The sequence below is a fragment of the Siphateles boraxobius genome, unplaced genomic scaffold, assembly GCF_051911475.1.
Source record: "Siphateles boraxobius isolate OS27281-9 unplaced genomic scaffold, OSU_SipBor_1 5, whole genome shotgun sequence".
Classification (NCBI taxonomy): domain Eukaryota; kingdom Metazoa; phylum Chordata; class Actinopteri; order Cypriniformes; family Leuciscidae; genus Siphateles; species Siphateles boraxobius.
Window position 1 is genome coordinate 31,735,950 of NW_027509141.1, and position 27,151 is coordinate 31,763,100.

At 44.9% G+C, this 27,151-nt stretch overlaps 1 protein-coding gene and 2 long non-coding RNA genes across 4 annotated transcripts in view; all 3 read left to right on the forward strand.

Moving 5' to 3' along the window:
- The first annotated feature begins 3,344 nt into the window (after window positions 1–3,344).
- Window positions 3,345–27,151, forward strand: part of LOC143711847 (uncharacterized) — a 35,001-nt gene continuing 11,194 nt past the window's right edge. Inside the window, exon 1 of the mRNA XM_077203915.1 lies at window positions 3,345–3,407. Within this exon, the coding sequence (XP_077060030.1) occupies window positions 3,356–3,407 (52 nt within the window). The 5' untranslated portion in view covers window positions 3,345–3,355. The remainder of the gene's footprint in view (window positions 3,408–27,151) is intronic.
- Window positions 7,805–9,030, forward strand: LOC143711850 (uncharacterized). Of its 2 annotated transcripts, XR_013194926.1 has the most exons (3): window positions 7,805–8,104; window positions 8,433–8,522; window positions 8,619–9,030. It is a non-coding gene; the product is annotated as an uncharacterized LOC143711850 (long non-coding RNA). The 2 variants fall into 2 exon arrangements; XR_013194925.1 differs by lacking the exon at window positions 7,805–8,104 and having other exon boundaries at window positions 8,154–8,522.
- LOC143712128 (uncharacterized) lies at window positions 18,404–18,878 on the forward strand. The gene is made up of 2 exons (XR_013195005.1): window positions 18,404–18,707; window positions 18,746–18,878. It is a non-coding gene; the product is annotated as an uncharacterized LOC143712128 (long non-coding RNA).

Below are 27,151 nucleotides of genomic sequence, written 5' to 3' on the forward strand. Positions count from 1 at the left end.
ACGCGCACTGCTCTCTTTTCTTCACGAACAGCACGGACGCGCTCGCCCAGAGCTGGCCGAGCCGCCCCTTATATGCCTTTCCCCCGATCGCGATGCTGCCACAGGTCATCAGTCGGGTCAGAGAGGAGAAAAACGCAGTGCTTCTGATAGCCCCACTCTGGAAGAACCAAACATGGTTTCCAGATCTGATGCAAATGCAATCTGCACCACGGCCGATTCCACTGAGGCCAGACCTCCTCAGTCAGGCCAGCGGGATGATATTTCATCCCCGCCCCGATCTGTGGGCCCTTCATGCATGGCCCCTCAACGGGTTCCCAGGAACCTCACGAGCGGAGCGCTAAAAACCATCGCTGAGGCGCGGGCGCCCTCCACGAGAACCTTATATGCCCAGAAATGGAAAGTGTTCAGTGACTGGTGTAATGCCAAGGGCCTGAACCCTGAGACATGCGAGATTATGAACGTACTCGCTTTTCTCCATGGGCTTCTGGAGGCGGGCCGTACCCCCTCCACGCTCAAAGTATATGTGGCGGCCATCACAGCGTCACACAACCCTGTAATGGAACGTCCATTGGGAAGAAACGACCTAATTATTCGTTTCCTAAGGGGCTCTAGGAGGATGAACCCTTCACGCCCTCCCTCAGTGCCGATCTGGGACCTAGCTACTGTCCTAGACGCTCTTAAAGGGCCCCCATTCGAACCACTCCGAACCGTGCACCTTAAACATCTCTCGCTCAAGACTGCGCTCTTGCTGGCACTCGCCTCGGTCAAGAGAGTGGGCGACCTGCACGCGCTTTCGACAAGCGCTGCCTGCCTAGAATTCGGACCTAACGACTGCAGGGTCGTCCTTAGACCGAAACATGGGTATATTCCTAAAGTGCTCACCACTCCCTTCAGAGCACAGGTTATCTCCCTAACTGCGCTATCGTCTCCAGCAGACGAACACGATGCTAATCTACTCTGCCCCGTTAGGGCTCTCAGAGTGTATTTGGAGCGTTCTGCCCTATTCAGACAGACAGAACAACTGTTTGCATGCTTTGGCGGCCGTACGAAAGGTTCCGCCGTTTCAAAGCAGAGAATCTCTCACTGGATAGTTAAGGCTATAGCGCTGGCTTATGAAGCTAAGGGACTTCAATGCCCCTGGGGAGTCAAAGCACACTCCACCAGGAGTGTGGCTTCTTCCTGGGCATGGTCGAGCGGGATACCGATCGAGGATATTTGTGCGGCGGCAGGCTGGGCCTCACCGTCCACATTTATCAGGTTCTACAACCTACAGGTCCCGACATTGCATTCCAATGTACTATCAGCATGATACTAGTTGAACTACGAGTTCGTATCTAGATTATGTATGTGCTTGTGTCACACTGAGCGCCTTCTAGCCGCTTTGTATTTTTCCCACATATAAAGCTTGCCTCTGCCGGCTAGTTGGATGATAACTTTGCTTTTCAGCTCAGGCACCTGCCTCTGGCTATCATAAGGCGAAGTTCAGCACGCACGGCGTTTTGCATGGTGTTCCCATAGCGTAAGCTACTTACGCAATAGGAGAGACCTCTCGAAAGACCTGGGTGTTATACTAGACCGCAACTTGACTTTCGAAAATCATATTTCATATATTACAAGAACAGCCTTTTTCCACCTTAGAAACATTGCTAAGCTACGTAACATGCTATCTGTTTCTGATGCAGAAAAGCTAGTTCATGCATTCATGACATCAAGAATGGATTACTGTAATGCTTTATTAGCTGGTTGTCCTGCATCCTCAATAAACAAGCTACAGTTAGTGCAAAATGCAGCCGCTAGAGTTCTTACTAGATCAAGAAAATATGATCATATGACACCTATTTTATCATCTCTACACTGGTTACCTATTAAGTTACGTATCAATTACAAAGTATTCCTACTGACCTATAAAGCCCTAAATGGTTTAGCTCCTGTTTATTTAACAGACGTTCTATCGCCATACAATCCATCGCGCTCTTTAAGATCACTAAATTCGAGGCTTCTGGTCATTCCTAGGATATCTAAGTCCACTAAAGGAGGGAGGGCGTTCTCGCATTTAGCTCCTAAACTCTGGAATAGCCTTCCTGATATTGTCCGAGACTCAGACTCGCTGTCCCAGTTTAAAACTAGATTAAAGACGCATCTCTTTAACCAAGCATTCACTTAATGCTTAACCTTTAATACTACTGCTGAATCAGTTCGAATGCATTAACATTATGAACATCAGCTATGCTAATTATTTCCCATCTGCCTTTCTGCTGTTATCTCGGGACGCTAGTCCCGAGGTAAATAGCGTTCGTCAGCTCCAGTTTTTATCCAGCCTCTCACGGAGACTTTAAATGCCCCAACGCCTGTGAAGAGACGACTCAAAGCCGGCGATATGTTATGCCATAAATTAATACATGATTAACTAACTGTATTTTTCTATGTACATTTCCGAAATGCACTTTCTGTAAAGCTGCTTTGAGACAATGTGTATTGTGAAAAGCGCTATACAAATAAATTTGAATTGAATTGAATTGAATTGAAAGGGAACGACTCGGTTACTAACGTAACCTCGGTTCCCTGAGAGGAGGGAACGAGTATTGCGTAAGCTGCCGTGCTTGTGCTTGGTAAGTTCGCTTCAGTCGTTTTAACCTAAAGAACTCTCATGACGGGGCACCCAATAAATAGCTCTTGGCCACGCCCATCTTGGCGGGCTGTGACGCGCCCGGGCGCGAAGCGCGCTCATTGGTCGCGCATTCAGAGTCGCCCCGTCATTGGTTCGAGCAAGTTGCCGCAGCACAGCCAATGACTGAGCTTCCTTCGTTCATTGCTGTCAGCTGTGCAGCTGCAATGCGTTTTACATAAAGACTTCAATATTCTCGAGAAAAGGAGTTTTCCCATAGCGTAAGCTACTTACGCAATACTCGTTCCCTCCTCTCAGGGAACCGAGGTTACGTTAGTAACCGATTCGTTCTCTTCGTGTACTATTTTTTAATTATACAGTTTTTAAATTAATGACTGACAACAGAGCTGTTCTTGTAGTTGTCTTTGTAGCTCCTCTGCTCAACCACACTGCTGTCCTATGGATTTGAAAGACATCAACACTTGATTGTAAGAAAATGATAATGAGACTTTAAGATGCATCATATTCTGACCTTCCGTTTAGTATCAGAAAAATATCTTTGTGTGTTCTTATCTGTTTGATTTGATCCTTGACGTTGCTGATCATTATACAGTCTGTGTCATGTTTAATGTTATAGAGACATATCGTTTCATTTGTTTTTATAGTTTTCTTTTCATTGCTTCCTACTTCCTCATGTATACATTTGATGTGGTGCATGTCTTTGTGTCATGTTATTTTCATGATGCTGACATGGTTCTGCTCATCCTCCTCATTACACTCTTTCATGAGGTTCAACCTCAAAGTAAGTGACAATTTAAATTTAAATCAAGTTTTATCACATATCGTGCCAGTTCTCCTCTGCTTTAGGATAGTGTGCACATTTTTTTCTTGACTTTAATATTTTTACCATTATGTGTCAGAACTACTGGTTTTAGGTATTAACTACATTTATAAAATGTAGGCAAAAATTTCAGTTAACAATTACAGAAAAAATATGTAGAGCTGTACTTGCCATATCAATACTTCTTTGGATAGTGGGACGTGATGGAAAAAAATGAGATGGGAGGCAAAAAAATTGTACTTCAGTGCTTTTGTATTTTTTATTTATAATATTTTAAAATGCATCTACGTGTCTATTTGTGTAAGTATATTATTGTATACTTTATACCCCTAAGAACAGTGTCACATGTGCATGTTCCTCAGCTGTTCTGTTGCAGTTGTTTTAAGTTCTTTGTTCTATGGTTTTTGTTGTTTAGCAAAAGCAAAAATTACCAAAATATTTATTAAATCATCATTATCGTAATCATTATCACATTGAGCTAGACTTATACTATAAACAGTTCACAGTTTATCACTCACACGTGTTTATTTTTAGGTGGATGATTCTATTTACAAGTTGCAGAAGCAGTTTTCGCTGAATGAACTAGGTGTAGGTTTTCAGAAATATCTTGTGATGTGTGATATGCCTCGACACAATGCAGTATAGACTGTAGACTGCCCAGTATGCCCAGTCTGTGACACAGGTCGGCGAATACTCGTGACTCAAAGTTCCGCCCCTGGTCACTGTGTATGGTTTGGGGCGTCCCAAAACGGCAGACCATGCCCTCCAGTAGGGCTTCAGCCACTGTCTCTGCCTCCTTGTCGGGGAGGGCATAAGCCTCGGGCCACTTGGTGAAGTAGTCCATGACTGACAGCACATACCTGTTCCCGCTTCTCGTGACCGGGAGTGGGCCGACTATGTCCACCCCAACTCTTTCCATGGGTGCACCGACACAGAACTGTTGGAGCCGGGCGTGTGACTGTTCGGAGGGGCCCTTCTTTGCCGTGCAGCTGTCACACCGCCTGCAGAAGTCCTCTACGTCCCTCCTGAACTGCCCCCTGTAAAAGCTCTGTCGTAGGCGACGGAGAGTTTTGGTGACCCCGAAGTGACCGGTCCCCGTGGCCCCATGCACTGCCTTCAGCACGGTCAGTCTCTCTGCCCTGGGGACCACCAACTGCCACCTCAGCTCTCCCGTCGCTGGATCCTTCCAGGCCCGCTGTAACACCCCATCCGTGAGCCGCAGGGCCTGGAACTTTCCCCAGAGCCCTTTTGTCGCTGTGGAGAGCGGTGCCACCTCCTCCCATGGTGGCCGTGTCTGCATGTCCACCCACTGGAGCACTGGCTGTATGTCCACATCGGCCTCCTCCTGTTCTCTCCACTGCGTTGCTGAAATTTCCGTGAGCTCGCAGCACACTGCCACTGCGGCCCGGCTGACGATGGCTGCCTCCTGACCCTGTAACTCCCTGTCTCGTGTCTCCTTCCGATCGCAATGGCGACATCCTCCCTCTGCACAGGGTCTGCGGGACAGGGCGTCAGCGTTGGAGTGGCGGGCTCCTGCTCTATGCACCACTTTAAAGTCAAAGGACTGTAGCTTCTCCATCCAACGTGCTACTTGACCCTCTGGCTCTTTAAAGGACATGAGCCACTGGAGGGCAGAGTGGTCCGTCCTGACGGTGAACGGTAGCCCACAGAGGTAGTATTTGAAATGTTGAATTGACGATAACACAGCAAGGAGTTCTCTGCGTGTGACACAGTAGCGGCGTTCGTGCTTATTAAAAGTCTTACTGTAATACGCCACCACTCCATGTAAAGTGCCTCTGCCCAGCTTTGAGTGGGGGGGTGGGGGGCTACAGGGGTCTCGAGGTGTGGGCCTCCCGGCCGCTACAACGGGGTCGCTGTTGGCTTCAGCGGATTTTGCGGACACAGTGGTTACCTGGGGTGTCGTGGGGTTGAGGCCCAGGGGGGGTGGAGCCATATTGACCGGACGTTCCCCTGGAAAGCACAGGGTGGCCTCCGCCAGGTCCAGCCGACAGCCCGTGTTCTTCAAAAAGTCCAGTCCGAGAATGCAGGGGTCCTGGACTGACGCCACTCACACCGGGTGCCGCACTGTTTTACCCCCCACCACAAATGTCAGTGTCCCTTTGCCTTTCATGGGTGACAATTCGCCTATCACCGTCCATAGGTGGACTGCTGTTGGCTCCAACACAGTTTGCCAGGAGAGCACATTGGGCCGCACTAATGTCACTGTAGAGCCGGTGTCGACCAGCGCCACGCACGTTACTCCCTCCACAGTGACTGGAATGTGGCAGAGGTCCCCAATTGAAGTCCGGCCCACTACCGCCATCGCCATCGGCCCTGCGATGCCTAAGGGTGTATGTGGGGGGCTGTGGTTTGTGGTCCGCGTTGCCCCCAATACCCGAGGTCGTTTCCCCGGTGTCTGGTTGCTTTCGGGCATGAGCGTACCAAGTGACCGGGTTCTCCGCAGCCCCAGCACAGTCTCGTAGTGCGGTCCGGGCGCTGTTGAGTGCCCAGGGAAGCTGCCCGCACCAGCTCTGTCAGCTCCACTGCCCATGCTGGTGTTTGCTGAGCCTCCGCTGCTGCTCTGACCTGGGGACTTTTGTGTTCCTGTGTGGGCATTGTGACGTAGGCGCGGGCCGTCTCTCTCTCTGACCCCCTCTCCAACGCCTCCTGCAGGGACCGTGAGAGTGTCAGCTGTACATCCACACGCAGTTCGGGCGGTGAGAGGGCTTGCATGAACCGGTCGCGGGCTAACTCACTTTGTACCATCGTGGGCATGCTGCTTTATGCTCTGCGGGTAAGGCTCTCAATGTCACTGGCTAGTTGCCGTAGCGGCTCGCCATGTCTTCTGTACCTGTTATTCAGTTCATTGCGGAGGAACTCCGCTCCTGTAAAATTCCTGATCCGTGGCTGGAGAGCCCCCACCACTGCGACATAGTTCTCTCTGTCATTTACGTCTAAGAGTAGCAAGCATGCTAAAGCCTCGTCCGTAAGGCACATTGCCAATTGTAACGCTTTAGTCTCTTGCGACCAGTTCTGTGATTTAGCAAGCAGTTCGAATTGCGCATGAAAAGCTTCCCAGCTCACCTTCCCGTTGTACTTTGGGGTTTTCACAGAGCTAGCCGCTACCGCTGTTATTGTGGACTGGGCGCCGCCATTGTTGTTTACTTCTGAGCTTCCCGCGCCCGAGGTGACGTTGGTGTCTGCGCCCCCCTCCGGCTTACGGGTAGCGAAGCCTGTGTGCCCTCTTCTGTTAAAGCCAGCCTCGGAACCCATCGCTTCCATCGTGCCCCTAAGATGGCCTCTGCTGTCCTCCAGCCGTCGCAGCTCCCTTTGTAGGTCGCCAAACGTCCATTCCGTAGCTCGGGATCCTTCTCCGTCACTCATCTCCCCACGCACACTGTGGCGACACGGTCTCGCTAACGCTAACTTAACTAAATAAACTGGTCCCTAACTATTAGTGCAGGGTGCACCCTCGATCTACTTTAATCACTTGTCCGATATTTATTTTTTCTTCTGACACCAGTGTAGCATCTCACAAGAGGCCGGAGTTCAATTAACTTGTTTATTCCCCCAGCTACACATAGCTGATTGACAGCCACACAGCCATTGACAGTCGCTACAATATGATCAGAAATCCTGATGTGCAGGGGGAACCCCGAGGACAAACGCGCACGCTCTGGAGATTAAAAATATATAGCCTACTTGAATTTAAGTAGCCTATACTTCATAAAATGAACTTAAATTATACATCTTTTCAGTCGGAGGATTTAGCTTTCATATATTTTTATAAAGTATATTTTGCTAAACTGTAGGATAATTGACCATTGTATCTGGTAGGCCTAACTGTAAAAAACAAAACATTGAAATTTCCCCCTTTCATGATCATATGATGTGGCATGTAAATTTTAAATTTATTTAATAAAAAATCTGCACATAATATCTTTTTAAATTTGATAAAATCATTTTTTGTAAAATAATAATAAATGCAATGGGTTAGGGGCGTGGTTAGGTTTTCCTTAATTTTTAAGTGTGTTCGACATGAAGCGGCGCTGCCCAAACCGATCTGTGAATGACATCAAAGAACCGTGAGGGGGCGATTGGATATTTTTGAAGCTCCGCGTGCTTTCGAATCGCTCTCCCAGAACTATGATGTCAAGTCGAACACACCTTTTGTATGATGATCACATGCCTGTAATGTTTATCACATTAAATGATTCGGACCAGCCCAGTTTAAATATATATATATATATATATATATATATATATATATATATATATATATATATATATATATATATATATATATATATATATATATTTATATTGTATTCTTGTATGTTTTACTGTATTATTTTTTTTAATTTCACTTTATATCACTTAAAATGTGAAAATTATTATTTTTTAGTTTATTGCGTAGCTTTAACATACTATGATTAGTCAGTCGCAGGATTTAGCAGTCAAATATTGTTATAGCCACAGTATAATTACAGCTAAACTGTATAGTAGACCATTGCCTCTGGCAACCCATTTACTACACACTGCAGCCTAATAGTTTCATATCTCTCATATTTCATCCCACTCTGACTCACTGTTGATTCTATCAGCTGTTTTCACACCAACTTCTGCTCTGTCTGAAACCACCACAGAGTCAGAAACATGTAAGTGTATTTTTGCTTTTTTGATATATATTAAATATTAAATTATTAAAATATTAAATTATTTTCCTGACAGTGAGATCATCTAGAAACACTGATGTCTGAAATCATGATGTAAATCAGTTTTTTTTATTATTGTATTATGATTTCACAACGTGGTACACAATGAACACAATACAAAACTGATTTTCGGAACATTTGTAAAAACGAAAACATTGAAATTTCCTCCTTTCATGATCATATGATGTGGCATGTTAATTAATTGAATAAAACATAATAAATCTGATGTAGATATAAACATGGATTAAAGCCTTATTCTTTCTTTTGACAGACTCATGGCTTTTAGTAGTGCTGGTTTTCACTGGTATTGGTTTATTTCTGTCTGGATCGATGGGATTCATCTGTCTCTGCCAATTTGCCAGTAAGTACAATGTACAGGTTTAGTTATGCAAAAAACTGAGCTCCATGATAGAAACATATAATAATAATAATAATAATAAAGTATGTATCTGTGCAGGTTCTGATGACGTTCTCACAGAGGTGAACTACAGTTCCTGCCATGTGGAAACAACATCTCTGTTAACTTCCTCTGTGTGCTCCACAAAACATGGATGAACCGTTTCATGTCTTCACTTCTTGCAACTCTAAAGAGAAAAATGACTTGTCCAGAAAGAATGATAGTATATTTTCAGTATAGCTTGTTAAATTCATATACTGATCATCAGCAGGCCAAGCCAGAATCTGTGGGTTTCCTCACATTCTGATTTTGGTTTTATATTGGTAAAATGTATTACATGTAACTAACAGCACCTTCAGATTACACAAAATATTCAATAAACATGAAATTACACAAAATTATCAGCCCCACGGATTTTGTCTGCATTTTTTTGTCAAATGACTGTATAATAAATGACAATGACTGATCAAAATGATTTGCTGATTAGATTTTTGCATGCAGCAAAAATATTTATTAAATGAATATTTAATAGACATTGACCAAAAAGTAATTGTTTGCATATTAATATATTATATATTAAATAATGGTATAATATTATGATCCAGTAAGAAGTTCTCAACTATGGCCCTCGATATCCACTTTCCTGCTCACTTTAACCCCGATCAAACTCACCTACCATAGCTTTCTAGTAATCCTGAAGATTTTTATCTGAATAAATGCCCTGCATTTCGCCCATCCAAGTGCACACACAGGGAGCGATTGAGGCTTAGGTGTCTTGCTCAACAGCACCTCAGTTGTGGGTAATGGTACTGAGACTCAAACCCATGACCTTTGGGTTAGAAGTTTGACTTTCTAACCATTAGGCGACAACTGGGAATATCATGGGAATATCATGGGAATATCATTTGGCCACAACAACTGCCCTAATAGGTCCCGCAAATGGTAGGTTGATGATTAAAGGTCCATACAATTCACCTCTCAACCACAAGGTAAAGAGTAAAACGAGTCCCCCCTCCATTTTATGTTTTCATGATACCTTCATTTTTTCCAGTTTATTTTGCTTAAATAAAAAAAGCACCTATACAATTAACATCTTCCTGCAGTATAGACTACATACAGGACTGTGAGTCATGCATCTGATTACTGTGGACTTGAGTCAGATATGAGCGACCTCTGCTGCCTAACACAGGGATTATATGTCTGTGACATGATGGCAGTCTTCTCATTGAACACAAGTTCACATTCAGTTATATATGGCCCATTAGGTTATCCAATGTGTATTTTAAAATCTGAATAAATTAAAAGCATTACCGGTGAAGAAAAAATCTTCACAATATCAAAAATATCACAATATCAAAATACATAACATATTATCCTTTTTATACTTACAACAGTAGTTTTGTTTTTCCAAGTTTTTAATGATTGTTTTAAAGTTTTTAAATCAATGATGTAAGGCTGGAAGCTTACGCTGCTATTTTGAACCAATAATCGGAACAAAAGGCAGTTGAAGGATGACGTGTAGCCTATAATTCAAATATTTATCTGACTCCAATATAATTAATCTGACTCCATTAAAGTTGTTGTTATTCTTTAACCTCTTATTCTTTAAAGGTAAAGGTCTTTCTTAGAACTGATAAGAAAACGTAGGATTTAATCTGAACGTTTAGATAACGAAATATATAATCACTTTGGCTTTCAACATCATCAGTAAAAGGAAAGATTCTCAAAGTCTCTAAAGCAGGCAAGGTTATTTATTAAGTTACATGTTTAAATATAAAGACAGTAGATGGAACAACATACTGTATTGCACTGTTGTGCAGAAGAGGCCGTAAAAGCCTTTTTCTCAGATTTCTCAGATGAGGTTACGCACCGGTGTGCGGGAGTGACGGGGTTAAAGCCTTTCTCCTCGATCGACAGTTACCTTTCCTTCTTATACCCTGAGCAAAGCATTGTTAAACATGAGTGGAATACCAACACAGAATCCGACCGACAGGAAACTAAAAGATGAGGCATATGGGTGGTGATCAAGGGGGAGAAGAACATTAACATATTCTCCTCAATGTATATTAGAATACTTTAATATCTCTGTTAAGTTCACCACCGTTCAGTTCTGTTGAGAAGCTGTCAGATGAGACAAAACATGGCATAACTACATATTAGAACACTAAATAAACAGTATGTAGTTGAAAGCAGATGCACTGTGAAGCAAATGGTAAAGACATGTCATGAGGTGCAAACGACTCCGTCTCTCCTGTAAGGGGTATACAGTCAAAGACCCAGAACCAGATATTAAGAATGAAGACCCAGAGTCAGAATTATAATAAATTAAAGAATAGTTTTACTGAATATAGTTTGCAGTTTCATCAGCAGAAGTCAGCTTCAATACTCACACAGGAGTTCGTAGGCCGCCCCGCTTACAGTCACACAGATCACAGCAGTTATACCATTTCCAAGGTCTAAGCTACGTCATTGCTTACAGGTTTAATGATTCTGATTGGCTAACAAATAGATAAACACAGTAATTTTCCACACATATACAGATAGACTGGAGCATATCTCCATTGATTGTGCAACTGAAGTTAGGCACGTCGTGACCTTCCAGGTCGCAGATTTGGGTTGCTGGGCGCCAGCATGCCCAGAACAACAACTCAGTCAATCTCCAATAATGCCAGTGGTTCCTTAACCTGTAACCAAGAAGACTAACACACACACCGACACACCGTTTTTCCAAGGTTGGATTTGGCCAGGCTCTAACTATAAACAGGAGAGTCCTCTCAAAACATCAAGATAATGCGTTCTTTCTCTCAAGGATAGCTAAACTTTAGTCTAACTGGAAAGTAAGGCTTTAACAAAGAAATGGCCCCGTAAACTATTGGCTTCAATGACCCCTATATGTTTTAACACGTTGAAGACCTTTTTCAATCACAAAACAAGTCTCATTCCAGCCTGACGATCCTCAACCTGCCTAACAGACATTACTGGCTGGATGACGGACCACTACCTTCAACTAAACCTTGCGAAGACAGAGCTACTTGTGGTCCCGGCCAAACCAACACTTCATCACAACTTCTCCATTCAGCTACGCTCGTCATCCATAACTCCATCAATCAGAATCAGAATCAGAAAGAGCTTTATTGCCAAGTGTGCTTGCACACACAAGGAATTTGTTTTGGTACTGAGGCTTCCAGTGGACATATACAAATACAAATACAACAAGAAACATAATACTACAAATTAAAAGAATAAAAAATAAAAATATAAATATATGAGAATAAAAGTATCAGTTGGGTTTAGTCAGAATAGACATTTTCAGATTTACAGATTATGAACATATTTACAGTGTTTTGAATATTATAATTAAATAAATCTACATATAAGTATCACCTGAGTTGTAGGGTATTGCACTAAACAGTGGGAGTATTGCACTTAAGGCATATGCCTTGGGAGGAGTGTTAACTGTTCAGGAGGGAAATGGCCTGTGGGAAGAAACTGTTCCTGTGCCGAGACAGACTTAATGACGGCTGAGTAGAACTGAATCAGCAGCTCCTGTGGCAAGTTGAACTTCCTCAGCTGGCGAAGGAAGTACAGTCTCTGCTGGGCTTTTTTCACAATGGAGTCAATGTGATTGTCCCACTTCAGGTCCTGAGAGATGGAAGTGCCCAGGAACCTGAATGACTCCACTGCTTCCACAGTGCTGTTATTGATGGTGAGTGGGGGGAGTGCTGAGCTGTTCCTCCTGAAGTCCACGATCATCTCCACTGTTTTGAGCGTGTTCAGCTCAAGGTTGTTATAACTGCACCAGACAGCCAGCTGTTCAACCTCCAGTCTGTAAGCAGACTCGTCACCGTTTCGGATGAGACCGATGACAGTGGTGTCGTCTGCAAATTTCAGGAGCTTGACTGTAGGGTCTTTAGAAGTGCAGTCATTAGTGTACAGGGAGAAGAGCAGTGGGGAGAGAACGCACCCTTGGGGGGCACCAGTGCTGGTGGTGAGAGTCCTGGATGTGAGTTTCCCCAGTGTCACTCGCTGCTGCCGTCGCTGCTGCCGGTCCGCCAGGAAGCTGGTGATCCACTGACGGATCGAGGATGGCATGGAGAGCTGGGTCAGTTTGGCTGTGAGAAGACCAGGCATGATGGTATTGAAAGCCAAAATGAAGTCCACAAAGAGGATCCTTGCATAAGTCCCTGGTCTGTCGAGATGTTGCAGGATATAATGCAGTCCCATGTTGACTGCATCATCCACAGACCTGTTTTCTCTGTAAGCAAACTGAAAGGGATCCAGCAGGGGTCCAGTGATGTCCTTCAGGTGGGCCAGCACCAGTCTTTCAAACGACTTCATGACCACAGACGTGAGAGCGACAGGTCTGTAGTCATTAAGTCTAGTGATTTTGGGTTTTTTGGGGACAGAAATGATAGTGGAGCGTTTGAAGCACCAGGGAACTTCACACTGCTCCAATGATCCATTGAAGATCTGCGTGAAGACCGGGGCCAGTTGGTCAGCGCAGGCTTTTAAACAAGCAGATGAGATGCCGTCTGGGCCTGAGGCTTTCCTATTCTTCTGTTTTTTGAAGACTCTGCTCACGTCCTCCACACAGACCTTAAGCTCAGGTTGGATGGCAGGAGGGGGGAGTAATGGGAGTGCAGGAGGTGATGGTGAATGTGTGAAGTGCAGGTCAGAGCCGGTGTGTGGTGTGAATGAGGGCTTTTCAAACCGGCAATAAAATGATTTTAAATCATCAGCCAGGTGTTGATTGTCCACAGATTGGGGGGATGGTGACTTGTAGTTGGTGATGTTCCTCAGGGCATTCCAGACTGAGGATGGGTCGTTGGATGAAAACTGTTTTTTCAGTTTTTCAGAGTAGCTTCTTTTAGCAACTCTGATCTCCTTGGTCAGTCCGTTTCTGGCCTGGTTATACAAGATTTTATCCCCACTTCTGTAAGCATCCTCTTTGGCATGACGAAGGTGTTTGAGTTTCCCAGTAAACCATGGTTTATCATTAGTAAATGATAAGAATGTCCTGGTAGGAATGCATGTATCCTCACAGAAATATATGATGTTACAGTATCTGTGAGCTCATCCAGATCGTTGGTAGCAGCTTCAAAAACAGTCCAATCAGTGCAATCAAAGCAGGCCTGTAGATTCTGCTCTGCTTCATTAGTCCATCTCTTTACAGTCCTTATTACAGGTTTAGCTGATTTCAGTTTCTGCCTGTAGGTCGGTATGAGATGAACCAAACAGTGATCAGAGAGCCCCAAAGCTGCTCGTGAGACGGAGTGATACGCATTTTTTATTGTGGTGTAACAGTGGTCCAGTATATTACTGCCTCTGCTGGGACATGTAACATGCTGTCTGTAATTTGGTAGTTCACAGGAAAGATTTGCTTTGTTAAAATCCCCAAGAATGATTAAAAGAGAGTCAGGATACCAGAGATGGGGAAGTCGAGTCACATGACTTGACTCGAGTCAGACTCGAGTCGCAAATTTAAGGACTTGAGACTTGCTTGACTAAATTAAGAAAATGACTCGACTTGACTTTGACTTGAGATCCAATGACTTGAGACTTGACTTGACTTGAACTGTGTGACTTGAGAATGACTTGATATACATTTATCATCGCAACATCAATTGATGAACAAACTGAAAGCAACGGAACCATTGACGCCAGTCATCAGATTCTGCGCGATTGCGTGACACTGCACAAGCCCAGAAAAAACATACATCGCGGTGAGCGCGCTAAATACAAAAACATCTCCCAGCATCGTTTCTTTTTGGATATAAACACTAGAAATTGACTATATTCATACAAGAAGATTTTCTGTACGCATAATAACTGGCAAGGGATATCGGATGACCATCACAACCTCGAACAGTCGAACTTCATTCACCACGTCTAAAAGTAAGCTATGGCTTGTTTAACCTGTTTGTTATAGTTAATTTGACTATCTTTAAATCGAGAATATTGGTCAAAACAGCATGCCTCTTTATACACAATTATGTTTTCAAATCTAGCTTAATGTTGTCAATATTCAAATGATAAGTAATGATGTCATATGTTTTGTATAACATTTGCCACATTTCTTTTTAAATCATGCTTTAAAGCCAAATATGTTGTTCTTTCCAATGACAAAAAACAACATAGAAAACTGTTAATGTTTTGTCGTGTTTTATGTTTCTCTTAAAGCAGGCTAGATGTTATCAGAGGTTACATCTATTAGATGTTATCAAAATGGCAGCAGAATTAATATTGCACCCAAAATTCAAAATGTGGTGGAAAAAAATGCCCTAGTATGAGTTATTTTCATAATTATAACATATGATATTAAAAAAATATTTCCAGAATATTGACGCAATTGCAAATGTGATAATGATTTTATAAAACAGTTCAGTAAACAAAGAGTGAATATTGTGATGTCGCATTTAGACATAGCCTAATATTCCAAATATTTTCTGTTTTTGCTCGATTTCTCCAATGACAATATTTCCAAACAAGCCACAGAAAGAGTTATGCGTATTTGTGATTCAGTTACCTAGTTGCTTAGTTCCAGAACGAATCTGCCATTTTGAACATAAGTTAAATGAATGCTTTTATGACTCGTACATTAATACGGTAATTTGGCGCCACCTATTGGCGGTTTTAACTTCATAATTAAAAATATATAACTTGTATTAAGGGGATGCCAGTTTGAAGAATGCCTTTGGTCGCATAGGAATTATACTTGAATTGTGAATTGTTTAATACCGTTTAATGGTCTTGTTGTATTTTCACGTGCTTTTTTATTACTGACAACGACAGAGAGAAAAACAGTGAAGAAGAAGAAACAGAACTGTGGTGACTCACTTAATACAACAGTGACACCTATTGGCAAATTACTATATTACAACACTCCCACTTAATTTACAATTGGTCTAAGCCTTTCTTAGTAAATTATATTAACAAAAAAACATTTGTAGTTCCCTTTTTTCATGTTAATAGTCTGACACTGTAACATAGTTAACAGTATAGTCCATTCAAGATAAGACTAAAACAGAATTAAATGAAACAAAGTCCAATCTCACTCCTGAAATACTCAAACTTCTGTCTCACCAATGGCTTGGTAAAGATATCTGCCTTCATGTCATCTGTGGGACAATATTTCAGTTGTATTTGTCCATTCTGCACACATTCACGAATGTAATGGAAACGAATGTCAATGTGCTTGGTTCTTGAATGATCAACTGGATTCTTTGCAATTGCAATGGCTCCTTGATTATCCTCCAGAATCACCACAGGAGTAGCATCCATCCCAAGATCATTCAGAAGACGTCTAAGCCAGACACATTCCTAAGCTGCTTGACTAAGTGCAACATACTCAGCCTCCGCTGTCGAAAGAGCAACAGTTGACTGTTTCTTACTTAGCCAACTCACAGCTCCTCCACCCAGTAAACCCAGTAAATTTGTAGTATTATGTTTCATGTTTCATGTTGTATTTGTATTTGTATAGTCCACTGGAAGCCTCAGTACCAAAACAAATTCCTTGTGTGTGCAAGCACACTTGGCAATAAAGCTCTTTCTGATTCTGATTCTGATTCTGAAAAACACATTACCAGTTGTAGAGCGACGATCGTCCTGGTCTCCAGCCCAGTCAGCATCTGAGAATCCAACTAACGCTCCAGACTCTGACCGCTTATACTTGAGTGCAAGATTCAGTGTTCCTTTCAAGTATCGTAGAATTCGCTTCACTGCAGTCAGATGTGACACACTTGGGTTTGCATTGAACTTTGATACAACGCTCACAGCTTGTGCTATGTCAGGTCGTGTGGCCATCGCAGCATATAGTAGGCTACCTACCATAGACGGGCAAGCACTTGAATCCACAGACTTACTGACCCCATCATCCTTTTTTAGCTTTACATTTGCATCAGCTGGTGTTGCAACTGGATTTGCATCATGCATACCATACTTTTGAAGAATGGCTTCAAAGTAATGCTTCTGATGAAGAAATACACAGCCTTTTTCTTTGTCTTGGATGACCGAGATTCCCAAGATATAGGACAGTTCTCTCATGTCCTTCATCTTGTAGTGCTTGCTAAGAGCTAGTTTCAACTCTTCCATGCTTTCAATCGACTCTGTGATTAGAATTAGATCATCAACATACACAGCTAATATCTCCAGCTCCTGTCGAGATCTAACGAACGCACACGGGTCTGATGTACTCTGATTGAAACCAATGTTCTTCATGAACTCTGTGAAAGTTTTGCTCCAGCAGCGAGGAGATTGCTTCAGTCCATATATTGACTTCTTCAGTTTACACACCAAATTTTCCTCCCCTGGTCTGATGTACCCCTCTGGTTGCTCCATATAGATCTCCTCATCCAGGTGTCCATTTAGAAATGCGGTTACCACATCCATCTGATGCACATGCATGCTATTCTGGACAGCGAAGGACAGCAATGTACGAATTGAGCTAAAACGTACCACGGGTGAAAAAGTTTCATCGTAGTCAGCACCATACTTCTGTGAGTAACCCTTAGCGACAAGTCTGCACTTGTATCTCTCCACTCGTCCATCACTATGATGCTTAACTTTAAACACCCATCTCGATCCTATGGCCTTCCGATCCTTTGGTAATTCCACCAAATCCCACGTTTTATTTTCAAGAAGTGATTCATATTCCAAATCAGCCGCCTCCTGCCACTCATTTGCGTTAGAACTCATCATTGCCTCTTTCAGAGTACTTGGTTCTGCAACACAACAAACACTAGCATAATGATCAACAGTTACCAGATCAGCAAACTCATCATAACCATATCTCTTAGGTGGTTTTCTGATTCTGCCACCTACTCTAGTAGTTTCATCGACAGTTGCATCGACTGATGTTCTCTCGTCAGTTCTCAAGACCACTTCGTTCTCCACACAAGAAATGTCCACTTCCTGTTTCAGGTCAAAATCGGACTCATTGAAGATCACATCCCGACGAATCAGAATCCTCCTTTTTTCTTCATCGTACAAACGATAGCCCTTGGCATTGTTGGCATATCCCACGAAACGAAGCTTCACAGCCTTCTTATCCAGTTTTCTTCTTTCTGTGTCTGGGACATGTGCATAAGCTACACAACCAAACACTTTCATGTGACTCACATTTGGCTGTTTGTCGCACCATCTCTGATACGGCGTCACTTGTTTCAGGACAGAAGTAGGAAGTCTGTTCTGTGTGTAAGCTGCGGTTGCTACAGCCTCTGCCCAGTGCGACTTTGTTAATTTAGCGTGAGAGAGCATGGTTCTCGCTGCTTCAATCAATGTCCTGTTCTTTCTTTCTGCAACACCATTTTGCTGTGGTGTGTGAGGTACAGTGGTCCCATGATGGATACCTTGAATCTTCAAGTATTCTTGAAATTCTTTTGAAGTGTATTCCCCACCATTATCCGTTCTCAGTCTTGCTATCTTCTGCCCGCACTCATTGGATAATGTTTTCTCAAATTCCTTGAATCTGGAAAGAACTTCACTCTTTTGTTTCATAAAGTATACTTTGCAACATCTAGAATAATCAATCAATAAAAGTCACAAAGTACTTTGATCCACCTATAGACTCAGTCTGCATCGGACCACAGACGTCACTATGCACCAACTGTAGTTCCCTTTCGAAGGGAACTCAACAATACGTCAACGACGCTATGGGGAACGCCTCAGGCGTGACAGGTGTCTGAAATCACTATCAAATCACGTCAATCATATTGACCGGCGACAGCCCGTGAATCATTAGCGTGAATGATTAACGTGCGACCTGGAAGTATAAAAGGGCGCCTTGCAAACATGACAAATCATCTCATCGTCTTCAGGGACTGTCTGTTTGAAAACGCTATTCAATGAAACGGTAAGAAAATTAAATGTACAGCACACGAGTGTGCTTTTCTTGCCTGGGAGAAGAGCGCGCACGGGAGATTCTCGAGGGAATCCTCTGTGTGAACTGTGAGCGTTTTTCTCTTAAAACGCTCGCTCTCGTCTGGCCCTCTTCTCGAGTGAAGGGGGTTCAACGTCTGGTTCTCATGGTCCCGCTCGTGCCGAGGCAGAGCGGCGACTTGCATCATGGGCTTCCAGATAGAGCTCGTCGATCATCTTGAGAGTGCTGTAAACCTCTCAGATGATTCGACGGCTGACGAGGGCGAACTGCAGGTCGATGACGAGGATTTTTCACCGACGGTTTCCTGCAGTTGCTGCTCTTCAGGACGAGCAGGAGATGGCTGAGGAGGTTTATAATCAGGTAGATCCTGAACCCTCTCAGCCACCCTGCCCCGTGTATGCAGGTCTGGTGGATGTTGTGGAGCGCGCCGCCAACAGGCTGTAGCTGCCATGGCAACGCGCTAGAGGAGAGACCGCTCGCGGTAGGCTCGGCGATCGGTTTCTCCCCGGCCATACACCACCAGCTCAGGTGAGCCTTCCATTCCTTCCTGATCTTCACACGGAGATCGAGAGGGCATGGAAGAGCCCATGCTCTGCCCGTATTCACTGACATCAGCGGGTTAATTTCGGTGATGTTGATGGGATCGCAGAGCATGGGTATGTGTCGATGCAGCCCATTTGACGAGTCGTTTGCAAACTATCTCGTGTCTGGGCAGGCGTCGACACTGAGAGCTCCAACTCTGCCATCCAAACCGCTAAAGACAACAGCGCGTTTGAATGGCAGAGCATACACGGCAGCAGTTCAGGCTGGTGCTTCCCTGCACACCATGGCGGTGCTGCAGGCATACCGGGCCGACCTGCTGCAGGATCTCGACCAGGGGGCAGGGTTGTCCCCTAAGGCAGTTACTGAGCCGCGCCGAACCACGGCTCTTGCGCTCCGGGCCACCAAACAAACTGCTGCCACGATCAGTCGGGCGATGGTGGCCACGGAGAGACAGCTTTGGTTAAACCTGGCCGACGTTGAGGAGAAAGAGAAGGCCTTTCTCCTCGATTCGTCGGTTTCGCCCTCTGAACTCTTTGGCCCCGCCGTGGAGGCGGGGCTTGGGAAGTTCAGGGAGGCGAAGGCGCGCTCAGCTGCTTTTAGGAAAAAACCTACATACCGCTGAGATCCGGTTCCACGCCCAGGCAGGCGGGAGGGCCTGGCCCTTCACGATCTGAGGACCGTAGACAGGGCCAGAGAGCCAGTGTCGCCTCTCGTGCGCCCCCTCTGTGGAGGAACAGGGCGCAGGAAAGGCGTGACTCCCGCTAGAAGAGGGATCTGAGGGAGGTTATCCAGCACAAGCGCATACAGCGTCGCTGATGGATAATCTCCCCGGAGGGCTTCATTAAAAAGAGAATCCAGCCCTCTCTTCTGACTCCCCAGACGTTCATTACATCAGGCCTGGCGCTGGGCCTATGATAAGAACGATGTTCCAATGGCCCGCCTAGGCTTGGTTAGTAGAAACGCCTCTTTCAGGCATGTAAAGTGGTGGACCCCAGGTTCATAAAGAACTATCTGGCGAGTCTTCACTCCGCACGCCGCAGGTGAGCTGTCTGGTCTTTTCAAGAGTAAATTTTTGTGAATTAAAATTCCGAAATGTATCTCTCTACAGACCTCGTTCCCTGTATAGAGTCATGGGGTCATGTCAAGGTAATAAGGTAAGAGAACTTTATTGGATTATCAGGGCCCTGAAGTTCCCCGTTAGGTGGCCAGAACGGTAACTGTGTTAGCCTTCGGGCTGCTAGCCACCTCAGGGTAGAGTGGTTGGTCTCTCTCTTTAAATTGTTTTACTTAGAGTGTTGACTGACGCTAGAGCTTCAGATAGATCTTATGTCCGGCCCACAGGTCCGTTTGACTTCTTCCTGAGTATGTCGCCCCTTGAACTCTGTTTGGGTTTTCATTAGGCTGAGCGATTCTGTAGCCCTTTGTATGGAATAATACAGACTATATTCTTTAGTAAGGCTGTGGCTCCTCCGAGCCCTCAGATAGATCTATGCTTGCAGGCTGGCCCTTACCAGGGCCGCCTCTGTAGCTGGCCTAGGCTGTGCCAGGGATAATAGAGGCGCTCTCCTAAAAATTTTAGCATTTCTTCCTCTGACCCTTCACTGTGTGAATGTTGGTTTCTAGCATCCCTGTATAAACAGCCTCCTCCCGTGGGAGTCGTTAGGCCAAGGCCCGCCCCCTTCTCTGCATTCTGGGGTGACTAGAGTAATGCAGCGTGGTGCTGAGGATGGTTTGTAAGGACATGGTAGGCCTCAAACAGGCCTCCGTGGTATATATGTCTTTATTGAGCAGGGTTAGGCCGTCTTTCGCTTCACGAAGAAGACTGGGTTTCCTGCCCGACCCTGCCATGCAGGACTGGCCTACAGATTTAGGCCGCCAGTTTAGGCTTCACTCACCTCGCTGAGCTACTGCTCGAGCGCTAGGTTGTAGGTGGTTGGCTTTCATTCAAGCCCCACTCCCCTAGGTTGGGCACAGATACATTTCTGTCACCCCTAGAGCCGCTGGCAGGCCCGCACCCTGGTAACCTCAGGGTGAGGTGTGAGTATTCCCCTGTGATACAGGGTAGGTCTGAGCACTTCACTCCCAGTTCTGTTTTATCCCACCTCGCACCACTATGGCTCGGGTCGAGTATGAAGTAAGCTTCACTTCTTCTTTGGTCGAAGTACGCTCCCCTGAAGCCAGAGCATTGCCCTGAGCTGACGCCCATGCATAGATGGTAGGCCCCTGGCTAACTGGGGCCTCCGTTGAGGCAGAGTGGCGTATGTTGTACTCCCCTTGTTTTAAGGGTGCTAGCTTTCTTGCGGAGTACACTGCCATGGGCAATGTGATTAGGCACCAGGATGCTGTAGGCGCTGTGTAAACAGTTTTTCTGCCAACGAAGGCTGCGCCATTAGGTAGTAGGCCTCAGCAGGCCTCCTTGATTGGACAGCCCCCCAGAGGGCACTGTAGGCCAGCTCACTTTACGTGGTTGGCCTTGGTGGTTCGGGCAGTTGACTCACTGATGGGTAGTAGGCCTTAAACAGGCCTCCTCGGAGGTGAGTCCCAACATTGTGGAACATACCTTATAGCGCTACTGGAAGCCCATTAGTGAATTATGCTGTGTAGTATGGTTTCCAACAGTGTACTTTATGGCAGAATATGACTTGCTATTAGCTAGTAGGCCCGACCAGGCCTCCCTGATAGGCGAGTCCCCAGCTGGCTGGCCTTAGCAGGCCACCTTATACTTTCACCCGGACTCAGGGCTCAAAGCTACCAGTAGTTAGCAGGTAGTAGGCCACTCAGGCCTCCCTGAAGGTGAATTCCCACTTAAGATGGTTATCAGGTAGTAGGCCTCACCCGGCCGCCCTGAAGGCGAATTCCCACTTACGTTGGCTATCAGGTAGTAGGCCTCTCTGGGCCTCCCTGAATGTGAGCTCCCAAATTTTGTGGCTGTCAGGTAGTAGGCCGCTCTGGGCCTCCCTGGATGTGGGCTCCCAAATATTTTGGCTGTCAGGTAGTAGGCCTCACCAGGCCTCCCTGAAGGTGAGTTCCCACATGCTGTGATTATCAGGTAGTAGGCTCCTCCAGGCCTCCTTGAATGAGAACGGTCAGGTAGTAGGCCTCACCAGGCCTCCCTGAAGGTGAGTTCCCACAGATAGTGGTGACCAGGTAGTAGGCCTCACCAGGCCTCCCTGAAGGTGAGCTCCCCACATACTGTGGTTGTAAGGTAGCAGGCCTCACCGGGCCTCCCTGAAGGAGGAGTTCCCACGTACTGTGGTTATCAGGTAGTAGGCCTCTCTTGGCCTCTCTGAAGGTGAGCATCTCACATACTGGGGTTATCAGGTAGTAGGCTCCTCCAGGCCTCCTTGATTGAGAACGGTCAGGTAGTAGGCCTCACCAGGCCTCCCTGAAGGTGAGTTCCCACAGTTTGTGGTTACCAGGTAGTAGGCCTCTCCAGGCCTCCCTGAAGGTGAGCTCCCCACATACTGTGGTCGTAGGGTAGCAGGCCTCACCGGGCCTCCCTGAAGGTGAGTTCCCACGTACTGTGGTTATCAGGTAGTAGGCCTCACGTGCCTCCCTAAAGGATCAGGTAGTAGGCCTCTCCGGGCCTCCCTGTAACGCTCCCTAGTGGTGCTGGGTTTATGAAGCTAGTGGTCTCTTGCTATCAGTTTCAGCTAGCCCTAATAGGCAGCTGCTGAAGGCGAGCTTGCGCCCTGGCTCGCTAAAGTGTTCATTCTCTGCTAAAGGTTCCCTCCCGGAACCTTTTCTGCCTACAGCCTGGTTTGCCTACCAGGCAGGCCTTGTGCTCCCCTCACGAGGGTCTCTATGAGCATGCGGCTTCCTGAGTCTGGTCAGACGGTCGTAGGCCTCTCGTGAGGCCTCCCAGTTAGATCAGCCCTTAGGCCTTCACAGGCCTCCTCAGTGTTTTGAAACACAGACACTGGGTTGATCCGTGGATCGAGTAGAGAAACTCCCCTCGCTAGCAAGGGTCGAAAAGCACTATGCTGAGTCATACTCTCCGGGATATCCCGTCTCTGAGATCCGGGCCGAGTGGTTCACTGCCAGCTTCGCAGTCCCTCGGGTTGGATGCCTTACTTAAGGCATTTGTCCAGAGGCTCTGTCTTCAGACAGACAGGATTTGGCCTGACTAAGTGTCTATGTACTGGCGCCAGGTCAGGCCGTCCTGGTGGCATTTCGGTGTGAGTACGTTCCCCTGAATAGTGACTGGCTGGGGTTCCCTTGGGTTCCCTAGCCACATTCCCTAGAAGGGACCCCTTCTAATTGGAAGCTGAGGTTCCAGGCCCGGAGCCGGCCCAGGTAGACCTTTCATTTAACCATGTTTATGAAGGTTTTTCTGTGAGGCTGTAGCTTGGGCTATGACCGTAGGGAATGCTGTCACTGACAGCCCAGTGTGACCTGAGGGTGAGTGGTTCTAGCGTTTCATTTGAAGTTGCTGGTTCTGACAGTTGTCACTGCCACTTGGCATGCACTCCCCTTAGCATGGCGGCGTTGGTATATCGTTCCCCATAGCGTCGTTGACGTATTGTTGAGTTCCCTTCGAAAGGGAACGTCTCAGGTTACGACTGTAACCTATGTTCCCTGAGAACAGGGAACGAGACAATACGTCTCCCTGCCATGCCGCGGTGCTTGCCTACCGTACAGTCCCTTCAGACGATAAGGTGATTTGTCATGTTTGCAAGGCGCCCTTTTATACTTCCAGGTCGCACGTTAATCATTCACGCTAATGATTCACGGGCTGTCGCCGGTCAATATGATTGACGTGATTTGATAGTGATTTCAGACACCTGTCACGCCTGAGGCGTTCCCCATAGCGTCGTTGACGTATTGTCTCGTTCCCTGTTCTCAGGGAACATAGGTTACAGTCGTAACCTGAGACGTTTTCGTTTAGAAAGAAATTCACCTACTGGCTTATGTGGCTTCCTTGACAGCTTTCCTTCCACACATGCTTCACAGAAAGAAACTTCTTTCTCTTCAGGAAAGTCCACTCCTTTTACCAGTTTTTTTAGTTCCTTCAATTTAGTGTTGTGAGCCAGACGCTGATGCCACAAACTGATTGCTGTTAGTGCACTTGATGCACAATGCACACTTCTCTCTACATCCAGCTGATACAATCCATCAGATCTTTGTGTTCCCATTCCTCTGAGATTTCCATTTTTGTTACGAATGTAACAACGAGACTTCTTGAATTGCACAGTATTTCCCTTTTTTACAGCAGCTCCCACTGAGAAGAGATTCCCGGATAACTTGGGAACATACAGCACATCAAACATTGTGACATTTTTTACATCACTGATTTGTAATGTCATTCTCAGTTTAACATTACCCACTCCTAGAGCGTCAACCACTCTACCATCACCAAGTTTCACAGACTGTGTTTTTTGAAATTGCTGGTAGTCTTGAAGAATTTCTTCGTGACACGTCATGTGCTTTGAAGCTCTAGAATCGATCAACCATTCGACCTGTTGGTTCATCTTATCCTGATTTTCACCTCTAGCGATAAAGGCACTCTCAGACGAATCTTCATCATGGTCACATGTTACATTTTTTGCTTTGTGAATTTTAGTCTGTTTTTTCTTACTTGGACAGTCACGCTTGATATGTCCTTCTTTTCCACATTTGTAACATCTCCACGAACCAGATCTGTCATCTCTCGCTGTCTTGGAGATAGTCTGCATATCACTGCGAACTTGTATTGACATCGCTGACGCACCACCGGACAAAGCATCACTATAGTTACCATCAGCAGACACTCGTTTTTGTTCTTCATTTATTAATGCTTGCTGAACAAACTGTAGCGTCAAACTGTCCAACTTAGTTTCCAGTGCCGTAACTATTGTAGCATAGCTTGGTGGCAAGCTACCAAGCAGTGTTACAATCTGATCCTCTTCTTCGATCAACGCACCTATTGCCCCCAGCTTGTCAGTTAATTCCTTCATTCGTTTCAAATGTTCAGTTACATTTTCTCCTTCTTTCATTTCACATCTAAAGTATTTTTTCTTCAGAAACAGCTTGTTTGCTAGAGTGTCTCTTTCAAAATGTCCTTTTAGTGTGTCCCAAGCTTCCTTAGGGGTCTTACAGCTTGTTATCAGATACAACTGAGGCGTACTTACATTCAGCACCAACACAGAAAATGCTTTTTCCTTCCGTTTTTCAAATTCTGCTCTTGCCTGTGCATTTGCTCCTTCTGCCACGTTGTCAGTCTCCATTACCATGCCCCAAAAACCTTTAGCTTTCAGAAAATGTTCCATTTGAAATTTCCACGTTGCCCAGTTCTCTGGCCCACTCAATTTTCAATAAACAGTATATCCTCCATGGTGAATACCAGAACACTGTCTATCCCACACACGCACACAAAAAAAACTCTTCTTTTTCTTTAGCGAAGATCTGGGCCCATAACCTGTTGTATTTTCACGTGCTTTTTTATTACTGACAACGACAGAGAGAAAAACAGTGAAGAAGAAGAAACAGAACTGTGGTGACTCACTTAATACAACAGTGACACCTATTGGCAAATTACTATATTACAACAGGTCTTCTGCAATGTTTGAGGCATATTTATTTTTTCCTGCTTTAATGTTGGCCTAATTTCAGTTACATTTAGATTTTTATTGTAGTAGCCTAACCACTCAGCTATGTGTGGAAATGCATATATTAAAAAAATGTTGCAAATAGAACCATAGTCCACAACTTCTTTAGTTTTAACTTATTTTAATATATAAATTCTGTGAAATCGTCAAACGTTTGTCAAGTCAAGTCAAGTCAAATATATTTATATAGCGCTTTTCACAATACAGATTGTATCAAAGCTGCTTCACAGTATCAATCAAAACAACTTAATGTTTGTTTATTACTGGAAAAAAGACATCCAAGTTTGGTAGAGCTGATCAATGGTATGATTGGTTAATTAATTTGAATATCCCCAACTGAGCAAGCCAAAGGCAACAGTGGCAAGGAACCGAAAAACTCCATCCAGTGACCTAATGGTGTCCTAACACCCCATCAGGTGACCCAATGGAGAAAAAAAACCTTGGGAGAACCCAGGCTCAGTCGGGGGCCAGTTCTCCTCTGGCGTTTATGAACTAGAGGCCGAATTTACAGTAACTGTAAGATAAAAAATTTATATGAATGCCTGGCTAAATAGATGCGTCTTCAGTCTAGTTTTAAACTGGGAGAGCGAGTCTGAGCAACGAACAATATCAGGAAGGCTATTCCAGAGCTTCGGAGCTAAATGTGAAAATGCTCTGCCTCCTTTGGTGGATCTGGATATCCTAGGAATGACCAGAAACCTCGAATCTAGTGATCTTAAAGAGCGCGATGGATTGTAAGGCGATAGAAGATCCGTTAAATAGACTGGAGCTAAACAATTTAGAGCTTTATAAGTCAAAAGCAATACCTTGTAATTAATACGGAACTTTATAGGTAACCAATGAAGTGATGATAAAATCGGTGTTATATGATCATTTTTTCTTAATCTAGTAAGAACTCTAGCGGCTGCATTTTGGACTAACTGTAGCTTGTTTATTGAAGATGCAGGACAACCAGCTAATAAAGCATTACAGTAATCTAGTCTCGAGGTCATGAATGCATGAACTAACTTTTCTGCATCAGAGACTGATAGCATATTACGTAACTTAGCAATGTTTCTAAGGTGGAAAAAGGCTGTTTTTGTAACATATGAAATATGCTTTTCAAAAGACAGGTTGCAGTCTAATGTAACACCCAGGTCTTTTACTGTAGCGGATAGAGTAACAGGGCATCCTACTATGTTAAAGTCGTGCTGTGAAAGGTTTTGTGGACGGTTTTTAGAACCGATAAGTATTACCTCTGTCTTGTCTGGATTTAATAAAAGAAAATTATGCGTCATCCAATCTTTTATATCTTTAACACAATCTGTCAATTTGGATAATTTAGCGTATTCATCTGGCCGTGAGGAAATATATATTTGAGTGTCATCAGCATAACAATGGAAACTAATTCCATGTTTCCTTAGAATATTACCAAGTGGCAGCATATATATTGAGAATAATAAAGGGCCTAACACAGATCCCTGCGGCACTCCATAGTTTGCCGAAGTTATAATCGATTTTTCTCCATTTAAGTAGACGAAATGGTAGCGGTCAGATAAGTATGACCTGAACCAGCTTAATGCTTGTCCTTGAACACCAGTGTAATT